This window comes from Capricornis sumatraensis, chromosome 8 (genome assembly GCF_032405125.1).
Source record: "Capricornis sumatraensis isolate serow.1 chromosome 8, serow.2, whole genome shotgun sequence".
Taxonomy (NCBI): Eukaryota; Metazoa; Chordata; class Mammalia; order Artiodactyla; family Bovidae; genus Capricornis; species Capricornis sumatraensis.
In genome coordinates, this window is record NC_091076.1 from 20,867,048 (window position 1) to 20,881,376 (window position 14,329).

At 49.6% G+C, this 14,329-nt stretch overlaps 1 protein-coding gene across 1 annotated transcript in view; it reads left to right on the plus strand.

Annotated features, from left to right (window-relative positions):
- Positions 1 to 14,329, plus strand: part of KIRREL3 (kirre like nephrin family adhesion molecule 3) — a 308,280-nt gene that overhangs the window by 162,622 nt on the left and 131,329 nt on the right. Inside the window, exon 3 of the mRNA XM_068977330.1 lies at positions 12,865 to 12,942. Coding sequence (XP_068833431.1) covers positions 12,865 to 12,942 — 78 coding nt within the window. The remainder of the gene's footprint in view (positions 1 to 12,864; positions 12,943 to 14,329) is intronic.

Genomic DNA, 14,329 nt, shown 5'->3' on the forward strand with positions numbered 1-14,329 from the left:
TACTGGGCCGCTGCCTTCTGGCATTAGAGCCAGGCAGGTGATGGGGTAGGGGCACGTGGGCGTGGGGGCCCTGCAGGCCTCCTGCTGCCCGTAGCTTTGGTCCAGGGGGACTTTGTCGGTCCTACTAGAAAACAGACAGGAGGGCTGCCCTCTTTCTGCCTGATCTCCCGGCATGATTGACTGGCTGTACCAGGCTCAGGCTCCCCGGGGACAGGCCACAGCTGTTCAGCACCTGGCCTCACTCAGACATTAGTCACCAACTCCCAACTTTCTCCTAGGAAAAGTCTAAAAGCCTTCCAGGCATATGGCTGTCAGCAGTCCCCGTTCCTCTCAGGATAAGTGGACTGATGACAGGCCAGGGGTGGGGGAGGGGGTGGGAATGGCCTCCATGATACAGTTTATGTGTCATGGTCCCCCAGAGCGCAATTAGCCAGTGGGATTAGACATCTCAGATCAGAGATGGCTGAGGGAACTTTGTACATGTGATAAAACTTCCCTATAAAATTCTTCCACTAGCATTATTAAACTTTCTCCAAGCCCCTGCACCTCTCACAAAGAGATTATAGTAGTAGTCCAAAAACCTCATTTATAATCGGTTTTTCTGGCCTCCAAACTTACTAGCTGTTTGACTCTCGAGTGACTATTTCATATTTTGAATTATCTGTTTTGTGTTATTAAGAACAATAACAGTACTCACTCACAGAATTGTTATGATAGAAGATAACGCATACCAAGTTCTCAGCCCAGGGACTAATCAATCATAAGTGTTCAGTGCATGACCACTTTAATGGCACTGGTGAATTAAGTGAGCCTGGTCCAGGGAGATGACACGCCAGTGGAGAGGGGCAAGGCTGAGCTGTGGCCAGCCCCTAGGGGAGGAGTGGGCAGCCAGTCCCAAGACCAGTGTGCAAAGGGGTGTGGCAGACTCTGCCTACGTTGGGGGCTGCAGTGATGCCCAAGTGGCCCAGAGGAAGGCCACCTCCCAAGTCAGCTGGTGACCGAGTTGGGATTCCAAGGAATTAGCCAACTGGGAGAAAGACCTCAGGCAGTAACTGAGGGTAGGGGGTGAGCCCAGCCTCAGACAGAAAGATAAGAAGGATGGAAAGAGTCAGGGAGGATCTCAGAGAACCAGCCAGGGGTGCCAAGACTCAGAATTGGTGAGGAGTTCTTTCTCACAGAGAAGGGAGGCCAGTATGGAAGTCCCCAGGCATGCCCCAAGCTTCACCACTCATAGCTGACAAACTCCTTCCACCTCTAAAATGTCCAATTCTTTATCCACAAAGACAGGAATAGTAATGCTTAGCTTCCTAACGTTGATGTGAGGGTGAAATAAGATGAGGAAAGTAAATGCCCAGGGCTGTCTTTTTCCTGCCCATAATGTACAGACACGGGGCAATGAACAGAGATTTGGAGAAGCCAGGGGACTGGGGATCACATGGGCACCAGATTTCCTGCAGGCGCATGAGATCTGGGGCCAGAAGCAATGCGAGCAGTCGTGGACCCCACAGCTGGTGATGAGGAGTTGGCTAATATGCCATCTGCCTTGGCCACTCCGTGGTAGGGCCATGCCAGGCAGTAAATGGCATGGCTGAGGCAATTGAGAAGTCAAGGACGGGCAAAGGGCTATCCCAAGGTTGGTCCTTGCTGTTGCAGAGAGCACAAGGGGCTTACTATCAGATAAGGCTCTGAAGGAGCCTTATTCAGGGGACTTCTCTGGCTATCCAATGGTTAGACTCCACGCTTCCATCGCAGGGGTCATAGGTTCAATCCCTGGTCAAGGAGTTAAGATTCCCCATACCACACAGCCAAAAAATAGGACCAAAAAAGTGAGAATGAAGGAGCCTTGCTCCCTGCAGGAGCTAGTGAGGAAGGGTTGGTGACTGCAAAAGCTTTTTGGAATTATCTCAATGATTGCCAATACTTCCTCAAAGAGGAGCACTGGATGTAAGCTTTGTATGTAATTCATTGGTTTTAAAACTGAATTTAAGACCACAGCTGTTTCAGATTTCTCTTATAAGAATTTAATTGGTATGTAATAGCATAGTTAATTAAATACAAATCAATAGTTTAAGGGAACTAATTGATACTTAATATGAATGGGGAAAAAAACTTAGTTCTAATATAATTAACTCATATGAAATTAGCAATGAAAGAGCAATTATGTCTTTACAACAATGTAAAGTTTATAGTGCTTTAATAAACTTAGCATTAGCAAGCAATGAGATTCAAAAATTATGAAACAGGTATTATTGGGCTATTAAACATTTATTACTTGTCCTCAAGGCCCAGAGTCATGCACTAGTCAGGATTAATAAACCTTTACTATCCCTCTCTTCAGGACTCTTTCCTAGAGATCTTGATCAGTAAACTGTGATCTTTGCATGATTTACGGGCACCCTTATTGCCTGGGATGTGAGCGATTACGCTGAAAACAGGACCAGGCAGACCCGATGCAGAAAGCAGTTGAGTAGAATCTCAGCGAGAACTTTCCAAACATGACACTTCAGCATCCTGCCACCCAGGAGGCCATCGCTGGGCAGAATGGCTTGTGATGATGGAGGCCATGGGTACTGACACCCAACCAAGGCAAACCCTAGACAAGTCAGCAGCCCCCCAGGCCCTTTGAGATGACCACCCCACCCCACACAACTCCTTTTTCCTCCTCAAGACACTTACAGCAATTATTGTTGTTCATGTAGAAATAACTCCAGCTCAGCCTCGTGACACTTTTTTAGTTAAACTGCTGCTTGTCTTCGACTTAACTTTTTCACAGGCTATGTCCTACCTATATCAGTGGTCCCCAGCGTTTTTGCCATGAAGGACTGATTTCATGGAAGACAATTTTTCCATGGGTCAGGGGGCTGGAGGGGTTGGTTTCAGGATGATTCAAGTGCATTACATTTACTGTGCTCTTTATTTCTATTATTATTACATCAGCTCCACCACAGATAATCAGGCATTAGACAGACCCCGGAGGTTGCGGACCCCTGCCTTACATAACCAGCCAGATTGTAATCCCACTGGGAGGAAGCTTGTGTTATGTATTTTTGTCTTGAGCATCGTGCCTCTTGATGAGTGTTTGTGGGTTAAATTTTTAAAATATTCCTTTAATTTGACTGTGTTGGGTCTTGGTTGCAGCACGCGGGATCTTCGATCTTTGTTACATCATGTGGGATCTTTTCTTGTGGTGCACAGCCTCTCCAGTTATGGCACACGGTCTTGAGACCATGTGGGCTTCAGCAGTTGTGGTGTACAGCCTTAGTTGCTCCATAGCCTGTGGGATCTTCGTTCCTCGACCAGGGATCGAACCCACATCCCCTGCATTGCAAAGCAGATTCTTAACCACTGGACCACCAGGGAGTCCCCGCGGGTTGGGTTTTATAGCTGCCAGTTTGTGAGTGCGCGCTGGTGGTGGAGGGGTGGTGGCGGTATCATATCATCGTCACCTGGCTGTCTGTATCATCCCCCTGCTTTGTGTGTAAATTGTCACCACGTGAATTGGTCTACAGACCACGATATTCACTCTCCAAGGGCAGTGAAGTTGCTTTAAGATGTGTTTCTTCAGATCTGAACTCATGCTCATGTGATCATCCAGGACCTGTCCACTTGGGGATCTTTCAAATACAGGAAATCCATAATGCACTAATATCACCCATAATCAGCTTCCTTTGTCAATCGCTTCTGACACACACCCCTCGCTTCCTCGCATCTCCCCACTGAAGACCCTGTGGGGTCTTCCTGTTCCCCTGCTTGAGCCTCTCTGACCCTTAGCCTATTGTCTAGGCTGAGAAACATCTCTCGAGTTGCCACTTACTCTGTTTCTAGCACCTGCGGTCCCTGACCTCGCCTGCGACACCCCCGGCTGGTCTTCCCACCTTGCTTCACTCCTCCAGCCCCACTGACTTGCTGCTGCCACCCTAATCTTCAGAGATGCCACCTCACAGCTCATTAAATCACCCTGGACAGGGCATATCACTCCCTGAGCCGCCCCTTTGGCATCTGTTTTCAAAAAAAACAAAGGAGGAGGAGGGGAAGATTTGATCACCTCTAGACTGCAGTCTGAAGGTCTGTTTCAATTTCATCCTCATTGGTGCTTTATTCAAGGTCCTTTACACTAAGTGCTGTCTCACTGGATTTGCATGTCAACCGAGCGAGGAGGGTCTTACGAGCACTATCCACATTTTGTAAATGAGAAAACTAAAGCCCAAAGAAGCCCTGAGGACTATTCAGGGCTGAAGCAAGGCTCCGGCTGGCGCTGATGGTTTTGCAGCCCACGTGGCCCCACTGCCCCCAGGTGCTCTGCGTGACTCCAGCCAGGTCCAGCTGACGTCTTTGCCATCTGCTCTCTTGCACCATCTGGGGAGCTATTTTCAGCCCCTGCTCTGCTCTCCCATCTCAAGGTGGTGGGGGTGTGGAGGCTGTGAACATCCCTCTGAAAAGCCCAGGGTCTTTTCACCTGCTTTCTCGTCTCGGGCTTTCCTGGGAGAGCAGGAAGAGGGGGAACATATCCACCCATTGCCTCTTGCCAGGAGGGTTGCAGCAGTCACACAGCTGCTCTCCCCTGTCTGGGCTTACCTTCTCCCAGTCATCATCTGCATCCATGCTAAAATGATCTTTAGAAGATGCAAGTCTGGCCTGTCTTCTGCTAAGCACTCTGTAGAAAAAATGCAGACTCCAAGGCAAGGCTCACCAGGTCCCCCAGAATCTTGTTCCTGGCTCTGTCTCCTGCCTCACTTTCTCCACTCCTGAAATCTTCGCTACAGCCACACAAAACCGCCTGCCTCACCACTCTATTTCTTGTTCAGTAGGCCCCTAGGGACATGCTCCATCTAACAGCTTCAGGTAATAAATGGGTGCCAATGCTGGGAAAGACTGAGGGCAGGAGGATAAAGGGACGACAGAGGTTGAGATTGTTGGTTGGCATTACCCACTCAATGCACTTGAGTTTGAACAAACTCCGGGAGATGGTGAAGGACAGGGAAGCCTGGCGTGCTGCAGTCCATGGGGTCACAAAGAGTTGGACACAACTTAGCAAGTGAACAACAGCAAACGTAAAGGGACAGGTCTCAGCAAGTGTCCCTGGACCGTGGTGCCTGGGCAGGGTGGGAACAGGTGGGCTTCCAAAGGCCTCAGATAGCCTCGAGTGAGGGAGCAAGACCCGGCACCTGTGCACTGTCACCAGCTCACAGCCCATTCCTGTCTGGCTGGGGCACTAAACAAGCACTCTTTGGGCCGACGTCACCCACACACTGACAGCAGGAATGCTCAAGGCCTTCTGGGCTGACGTTAAGACACATAGCTAGTGGCTTTCCTGGGAGCTCAGTGGTAAAGGGTCCACCTGCCAATGCAGGAAACGTGCATTCAATCCCCGGTCCCGGAAGATCCCACGTGCCTCGGAGCAACTGAGCCCACGCACCGCAACCATTGAACCCACGCTCCAGAGCCCAGGAGCTGCAGCTACTGAAGCCTGTGCACCCTAAAGCCCGTGCTCTGAAACGAGAGGAGCCACCACAATGAGAAGCCCATGGACCACAGCTAGAGAGTGGCCCCCGCTCTCTGCAGCTGGAGAAAAGCCGAGCAGCAGCAAAGACCCAGCACAGCCAGAAGTAACTCAACAAATGAATGAAAATTTAGAAGACACATAGCCAGCCCTCCCTCCCTCCCCACCTTCCCTCTTTCCCATCATCTCTCGTGCCCACCGCCCCCACTGTCTGGTCTTAGCAGCCCCTCTGACTGCCTTCTAGTCGGCTGGTGCCTCTCAGGAGCCTTCTGAGTAGTCATGTGATGCTGCCCCCTTCATCCCCCAGGACAAAGGGACAGGGGTCAAAGAGAACCAACGGAAATAGCCAGGCCGCAGAGGAGACCGGTTCCTCCCCTCTTCCTGTCTATATTAGCTTGCTAGGGCTGCTGTGACAAAGGGCCGCAAACTGGATGACCTAAACATCAAAAAAGGTGTTGCCTACCAGTTCTGGAGGGCTCCCCTCATAGCTCAGTCGGTAATGAATCTGCTTGCAATGCAGGAGACCTGGGTCTGATACCTGGGTCGGGAAGATCCCCTGGAGAAAGAAATGGCAATCCACTCCAGTATTGTTGCCTGGAAAATCCCATGGACAGAGGAGCCTGACAGGTTACAGCCCATGGGTTGAAAGAGTCAACCATGACTGAGCGACTAAACCACCACCACCACCAGTTCTGGAGGCCAGGAGTCCACAAAAGATGCTGATGAGGTTGGTTCCTTCCAAAGGGCCTGAGGAATGGCTCTGTTCTAGGCGTCCCTTGTGGCTTACCAACAACCTTCTCCGTGTTCATATGGCACTGTCCCTGCATCAGTGTCTGTCCCAAATTTCCCCTGTTTATGAGGACACCAGTCATATTGGATTGCGTGCATGTGTGCTCAGTCACTCAGCTGGGTCCGACTCTTGCAAACCATGGACTATAATTGGCCAGGCTCCTCTGTCCATGGGAATTTTCAGACAAGAATACTGAAGTGAGTTGCCATTTCCTTCCTCAGGGGGTCTTCCCAACCCAGGGATCAAACCTGTGTCTCTTGATTGACAGTTGGCTCTTTACCACTGCTCTACCTGAGAAGCCCCATATTGGATTAGAGTCCCCCTGGTGATCATTTTAACTTGATTACCTTGGTCTAGTCTCTATCTCCAAATAAAGACACAGTCTGAGATGGTGCGGGCTTCCCTGATAGCTCAGCTGGTAAAGAAGCCACCTGCAATGTAAGAGACCCTGAGGTTCGATTCCTGGGTCCAGAAGATCTGCTGGAGAAGGGGTAGGCTACCCGCTCCAATATTCTTGGGCTTCCTTGGTGACTCAGCTGGTAAAGAATCACTGAGTGACTTTCACTTTCACTGAGATACTGCAGGCAGGACTTCAGTATCAGGTTTAAGGGAACCCAGTTCACTCCTGATGCCACAGGACCGCTGATCTCTGCTGACACTTCCATGTCTGTCTTTTTAAAAATATTTATTTATTTTACTTATTTGGCTGCGTCGGGTCTTAGCTGCATCATACAAGCTCTTCATTATGGAATGCATGATCTTTCATTGAGGCGAGTAGACTCAGCAGCTGTGTCATTCAGGTTTAGTGGCCCTGAGGCATGTGGGAACCTCGTTCCCTAACCAGGGATCAAACCCGTGGCCCTGCATTGGAAGGTGGATTCTTTACCACTGGACCACCAGAGAAGTCCCTCAGTGTCTGTCTTGATTCACAGCATCAGCTAGCCCTGAGATCATTGGACCCACCCTAGGAATTAAGCCAGAAATCAGACCTGGATTCCAGCCTGAGCACTGGCCGGGCTAGACTGTGCTTTGGCCTTGAACTGTCATTTTACTTCTCTGAGCCAGTTTCTGAAACCAAAATGGAGGAAATCACTTCTGCCTTGCCTGCCTCACGGAGCTACTGTGAACACCCAATAAGACAGTGAGTATGACAGTGTCATGAAAAAATAAGTATCCCACAAATGTGAAGTAATATCTCCGCAATATCATGATTACTAGGAAGAATATAGGAATCCTCAGGCTAGAAAAAGTCCCATCCTCACCCTCAGAAACTGAAGGAAAACCATTCCTTTTATGAAGCCATCTTTTTTTATACCTCCCAAGAGGAAACTGCACATTTCCCAGACTCCTATTGCGATGAATTACAGCGTTCATTCACTCCAGGCCATCCTCACCTGACCTAATCCCCTGTGCCTCGGTCAAGCCCATCTGACTTCTCTCTGGCCTGGGTCAGGGAGAACTGGTCACTGCCCATTATTTCTCAGTCATCTCTTTCATTAAATCAGACTTTTCCTGATCACTCACCATGTGCCAGGTACTGTGCTTCGGACCACGAACCCTGAGCCTAAGTAGACGCTATCCCCACCCTTCTGTGGCTCACAATCTAAAGGCTGGGAGTTCCTGGGGTGCAACCTGGCCTTCTCCCTAAGAAATATACCCCTTCTCAGGCAGTGCTTCCTTATGTAGGGTGTGTGCGTCTAAGTCGCTTTCAGTTCAGTTCACTTCAGTCGCTCAGTCGTGTCCAACTCTTTGCAACCCCATGAATCGCAGCACGCCAGGCCTCCCTGTCCATCACCAACTCCCAGAGTTCACTCAGACTCACGTCCATCCAGTTCGTGATGCCATCCAGCCATCTCATCCTCGGTCGTCCCCTTCTCCTCCTGCCCCCAATCCCTCCCAGCATCAGAGTCTTTTCCAATGAGTCAACTCTTCGCATGAGGTGGCCAAAGTACTGGAGTTTCAGTTTTAGCATCATTCCTTCCAAAGAAATCCCAGGGCTGATCTCCTTCAGAATGGACTGTTTGGATCTCCTTGCAGTCCAAGGGACTCTCAAGAGTCTTCTCCAACACCACAGTTCAAAAGCATCAATTCTTTGGTGCTCAGCCTTCTTCACAGTCCAACTCTCACATCGTGTCCAACTCTTTGCGACCCCTTGGACGGTAGCCCACCAGACTCCTCTGTCCATGGGATTCTCCAGGCAAGAACAGTGGAGCAGGTTGCCATGCCCTCCTCCAGGGGCTCTTCCTGACCCAGGGATTGAACCCATGTCTCCTGCGGCTCCTGCGCTGCAGGCGGGTTCTTTACCGCCGAGGCACTGGAGAAGCCCCTCCTTGTGTAGCAGTGTCTCCTAACTCTTTGTTCTCCTGAGACAGCACCCTCCACACCTTCACAGGCAGGTGACCCTGGCCTTCTTTGCACTGAACTGTCCTTCAAGCCAGGATGACTCCATTCACATCAGTCTTTTTCCGTGGGCCCGTTCAGTGCATCTGGTGGTTCTGCTACTGATTAGTCCTTAGCCAAAAGCTGCACCCCCAAAGTCTACATGAAGAAGACCTCAGCATCCTGCTGTTTTAAACGCACATCTGGTGGACTTCCCTGGTGGTCCAGTGCTTAAGACTTCACCTTCCGATGCAGGGAATGTGGGTTCGAGCCCTGGCCGGGGGCTAAGGTCCCATCTACCTTGAGGCCAAGAAACCAAAACATAAAACAGAAGCAATATCATAACAAATCAAACAAAGCCTTTAAAAATGGTCCACATCAAAAACAAACAAAAAAGTCTTAAAAATAAATAAATAAAATGGGCATCTGGGATCTGACTCCACCATCAGTCCCACACCACCCGACAAAGAAGGTGGCCTTCTGGTGGCTGACCCAGCTCACAGTGTGAACGATACCTCTTCTAGCACATTCCGTCATCTTTCCATTAATAGCCTGGTTGATCTGGCTTGTTGGAATCGTAAGCTGTTGGTTCCTGCGCCCTTCATGTTTCTCTCTGGTCACCATCTTTGACCACACCTGTGTTTCCAGATTCTCCTGGAATCACACCTGGGCCCTGACCTGCTTCTTCATGTAGCCCCAATGACCTCTAATTTACCTCTTCAAATCTCTCCCAAGAACATCCTCAATTTTCATATATGGATAGCCCGCTCATTCTCACATATTTAATCCCCCAACCTGCTCGTTCTTGCAAAGATCCCAGTGGCTTCTCCCCACTTTTCAGTAAAGACTTAGTCAGAGAGCCCTCTCTCACTTAATAAATTTCTGCAGTGTGCTTATTAGTGCCTTGTAATGTAGATGCCTAAATAATTAAGACTAACCCACACGTGTCAAATTAAATGAGCCAAATACATTGAGAAATTGCTTCAGCCTCCATTTCTTTTATTAATCAGGTTTTTTTAATATAAAAAAGAAAGTCTTTTCCTGCTCATTTGCAAAAATCAAACATGGTCCAAGAGAGTCTTACTTATAATAACCGTGTGCATATACAGCCTCTTTCATTGAGCAATACCCCTGGTGGTGTATTACGTGACATAGGACAGGGTGGGTTGGGGTGGCAGATATGGTCAACTCAAAGTCAGCAGGTGATCCACAGGCTCTAAATCTGTAGGAGGACCATGCCCCTCCATTTCCCTGAGAGGTGAGGGGATGGTCCAGGAAGCCCTGCAGGAACACTGGCTGAAATACACCCAGAATCTTCTGCCCACACTCTTCTGCCAGAGTTTGTTCCTGGGCTCAAAACAAGAACCCAAACCGAAGCTCCATTTCTCATTAGGAGCCGCTGCTGATGTACTTCAGATGAGCATAGGAAGTCAGTGGAAAATGTAATAGGAATCATCAGCAATTGTGTCATTCTCGTGATGAACAATACGCATGCAATTATAGTGGGCTGGTTAACGCTGCCTGTCGTCAGCATGTTGCGGTTTCAAGAGGGTCCTGGGCCAGAGGCTCTTGTTCACTGGGGCTCAGAGCCACCTCGCAGCTAGAGCTTCCGCAGCCCCTCCTCCTGGCAGGCTGCATTCCTGCCTCTTGAAGGTGGTTGTTAGGAAGGATCCACAAATATAGTAAGTAAACATCAAAGGGGCTTTGATCCGCATGGCTTTCGACAGAGCAGGAGCCCCTGAAGAAAGGGCCAAGGCCTTGGATGAGGGAACTTAACATCGTCAATTTGGGCGCCTGAGATGTAAGGCTGTTTGAAGTGAGGGCATTTTGGCTGTGCCTTCAGATGAGCGAGCGTGGAGAGAAAGGAAGAGAAGTGAGTGCCTTTGGAAAAGGCATGCTCAGATCTGCTTCTCTGCTCTTTACTGATAGTCAATAAACCCCTTTAAAGAATCAAGAGATCAAAGCCCGCGACCTCCCTGGGCCATGGCATTCCGCCACCACCCACCAGGCTTTGTTTTCCTCTGGGGCGGGAGCCCCTGAGCTTGACTTATCTGTGTCTCTCCGGCCCTTTCATCCTGCTGCTCTGAGAAGCTGGGCCTGGACCACAAGAGGTGGGGGGAGGGCTGGAGGAAAAGGAGCCCAGCCTCTCTAGCTCTGGCAGCCTAGATGCCGACCGGCCAGGGCTCAGAGTATCACCAAGCGTCGGGGAAGATGCTGTGATGTATCCCTCCGTGGCAAACTCCTTCTCTAAGAAACTGACGGAGGGAGTCGCCAGGCACCTGGGAAGCTGACAAAGCCTGGGACGAGTTGCAGTCCCATCCCGGCCTCTGGAAATCATACCCCTTATCCATTTTCCCAGCTCATGGCGGCTGCCACATCTGTATGACTTCAAAGCAAAGACTTGGGGGCGGGGAGGCTACGATAATCATGGGAAGTCATTTAACATTTTTGAGCTTCAGTTTTCTCATCTGCAAAGTGTGCATAGTAATAACCGATCTGCCTCCCTTATGCAGCGGCTGTGGGGAATCCAGGGAAACCTGTTTCAGAAGCCACAAGTGCTATTGACAAATCAGGAGTGAAGGACAGCTGTGTGTGTGCACGCTCAGTCACTCGGTCATGTCTGACTCTTTGCAGCCCCATGGGATGTAGCCCGCCAGGCTCCTATGTCCATGGGATTCCCTAGGCAAGAATACCGGAGTGGGCTGCCGTTTCCTACTTCAGGGGATCTTCTGGATCCAGGGATCGAACCCATGTCTCTTGAGTCTCCTGAATAGAGAGGCAGATTCTTTACCACTGCACCACCTTTAGGGCAAAGGATAGATACCGGAGAGAAAATCTTGCCTGGCTAACCAAGGTACTCCAGTCCAGGGCTTATATACAATGGACACTGATTTTCAGAATATCGTCATGAGGGAAAATTGGTCTCTTGCATTTGCTACCTGGAATCATTGGTCTAACTTGTTTTGTGGGACCCGAGTCTATGTCTTATGTTTCTCAGCCGTCCCCACCCCTGTGCTCCACGCTGAGTCTACGCTCGTAAGTGTCTGATGACAATGCTGAACTGTGCCTGAATGTAAGGATGAACAGGGATCCTCAGCCCCAGACATTCACTCTCTCCCAAAAGTACTCTTTCTACCTACACCTTGACTCCGGTATACTATGTGTAGTAAGTCACTTCAGTCATGTCCAGCACTTTGTGATCCCCTGAACTGTAGCCCACCAGGCTCCTCCATCCATGGGATTCTCCAGGCAAGAATACCAGAGTGGGTTGCCCTGCCCTCCTCCAGCGGATCTTCCCGACCCAGGGACTGAACCTGTCTCTCTTACGTCTCCCGCTTTGGCAGGCATGTTCTTTACCACTAGCCCCACCTGGGAAGCCCCTCGGCCCCTGTGTCTTCCCCTAAATTCTCCAGTGTGTCTGGTTGTGCTGTTCCGTCCTGCACCCACTGGCTGGCCTCTGCCTCTTCTCTGGCTTCACCACAGTCCCGATGTAATCTGGGCATAGCCCTTTCAAGCCTGGGGACTCGTTAACCTAGAGAGTAAAGGTTATGACTTTGGACTCTGCAGTCAGGCTGCCTCTGTTCAAACTCTTGGTTCTGCCACCTGCCAGCTCTTTCATCTAAGACCACCTACCTAACATGCTCATAAATGAGGATATAATATAAAAATGGGGATAACAGTGGTATATCATAGAGTATATCATAGCGGTACCTCATAGAGTTGTTGCAAAGATCAAATAAGCAAATTATTGGGCTTAAGTTATGCCTGGACTGTATAAAATAGATAACTAATGAGAACCAACTGTATAGCACAGAGAATTCTGCTTGTGCTCTGTGGTGACCTAAATGGGAAGGAAATCCAAAAAAAAAGAAAAAAGAGAGAGAGAGAGGGGATACATGTATACGTATAGCTGATTCACTTTGCTATACAGCAGAACTAACAAACATTGTAAAGCAACTCTACACTGATAAACAAATAAATACAAATCATATTCGCAACATCTTAAAATTATGAAAATCCTAGAAATAAACCTGATGAAAGTTTTGAAAAAAAACATGCCTGGACCAAGTGCTTTCTAAATGTTTGTTGAATAAGTAGCCCTTTTATAAGAGCAACAAGCTTCACATCTCTTGCAAAAGGATCTTCACTGACCCCTGACCCAATTCAAGCTCACCCACTTCTGCTTTTCTTCCAGAGCTGGGCCTCCAGAAAAGAGGATGCTGTCTGGTGCTGGGCTACATGGCCAAGGACAAGTTTCGGAGAATGAATGAAGGTCAGTGGGAACCTGCCTTCTCAGGGGTGATGGGGAGGGAGGAAGCTCTGTCAATGGCTGTGGCAGCAGGAGAAAGGGCCTGGGGCTTCTCAGAAAGGACAGCAGATGATGAGGCTGATTTCCATGAAGCTGATGTAGGGAAGAAACATTGTGCGCTGATTTATGAGCATTTTTCCCCTACACTCTCTTCCTTCCTCCCTTTAGGTCCCCTCCTTCTCTTCCTGTCTCTTCCCTTCCCTTTGTCCCTCACCTACCCACCCGGCCCAACTAAAGCTGCTTCTATTATCTTTTCTAATCCAGACCTGATGGCCTTTCTCCTTAACATTCATATTTCTTGAATGCTAATTGAATTAACGGCGCCTCACCGGGCACTTGGGAGGATACTAAAGAAGAATAAGGCAGAGCTCTTTATTCTCAAAGGACTTCCACTCAGAAACCTGCCCTCTTTTCCAACTCCTGCAGCCCTGCCTCTCCCTCTCACTCATAGGCCATTCTGTCTTCCTCTAGGACTGGGTCTTTCTTCGGATGCTTGACTGGGCCACAGAAGGCGGGAAGTGGCGGGGTGGAGAAGCTATTGGTGTTGCTGTGGAGGCTGGGATGTGAGAGGAGTGCTGCCACTTCTGGGCCCACTGTAATAAAGAGCCAGTCCCCTCATCCCCAGCCATCTGTCTCCGTGCAGCTAATAACCCTCTCCATCAGATGCCACAGATTGTTTGTCAGGATTCAAAAGTAGATAAACAATGGCTGGGGATGCCATTTATTCATTAAAGTCAGACAAATGAAGCCCTGGCTTCTCACCAGCCCAGATTGCTGTGAGCTGGGCCCCTCCCTTCCCAAGGCCCAGCGTCCCTTGTAGCCTCATTCCCATCCCAGGCATAGAAAAGACAGCACACCTGTACCACCTCTAGCCCCAAACTTAAACCACAGCATAGCTCCAGCGCCCTCTCCCCAAGCTCCTCAGCTGGCTCTCCTCCAAGCCTCTAGACCGTGACACCACACTCCCACATGCTCCCCAGACCTAACGCCTTACCAGCTAGAGCTTTGTTGCCAGGACCCATCGTGGTTACAGTCTGACAACAGTTGGGTCAGTGCAATTAAATACAAAGAGTATCACCTCCCCGGTTTCATTGCCTGCCTGTATAAGAAAGCAACAGCATCGAGAAGCTACTTCTTATTTGTAGGAGCCCCACGGCTGAGCACAGCCAGGACTGAGGCTGCTTTTTCTGCATCCTGCCAGTCAGTCTTCCTTCTGGACTTTTCTCTCAGCCCAGCCCTCCCTTCCCACCACCACCTTCTTGAGACTGCGAGGCAGTAGTAACTTCTAATTCCTGGGAACTGACAGCATGGCTCTGTCCATGGTGCTGAATAGACACATTCGCTTGCTGGC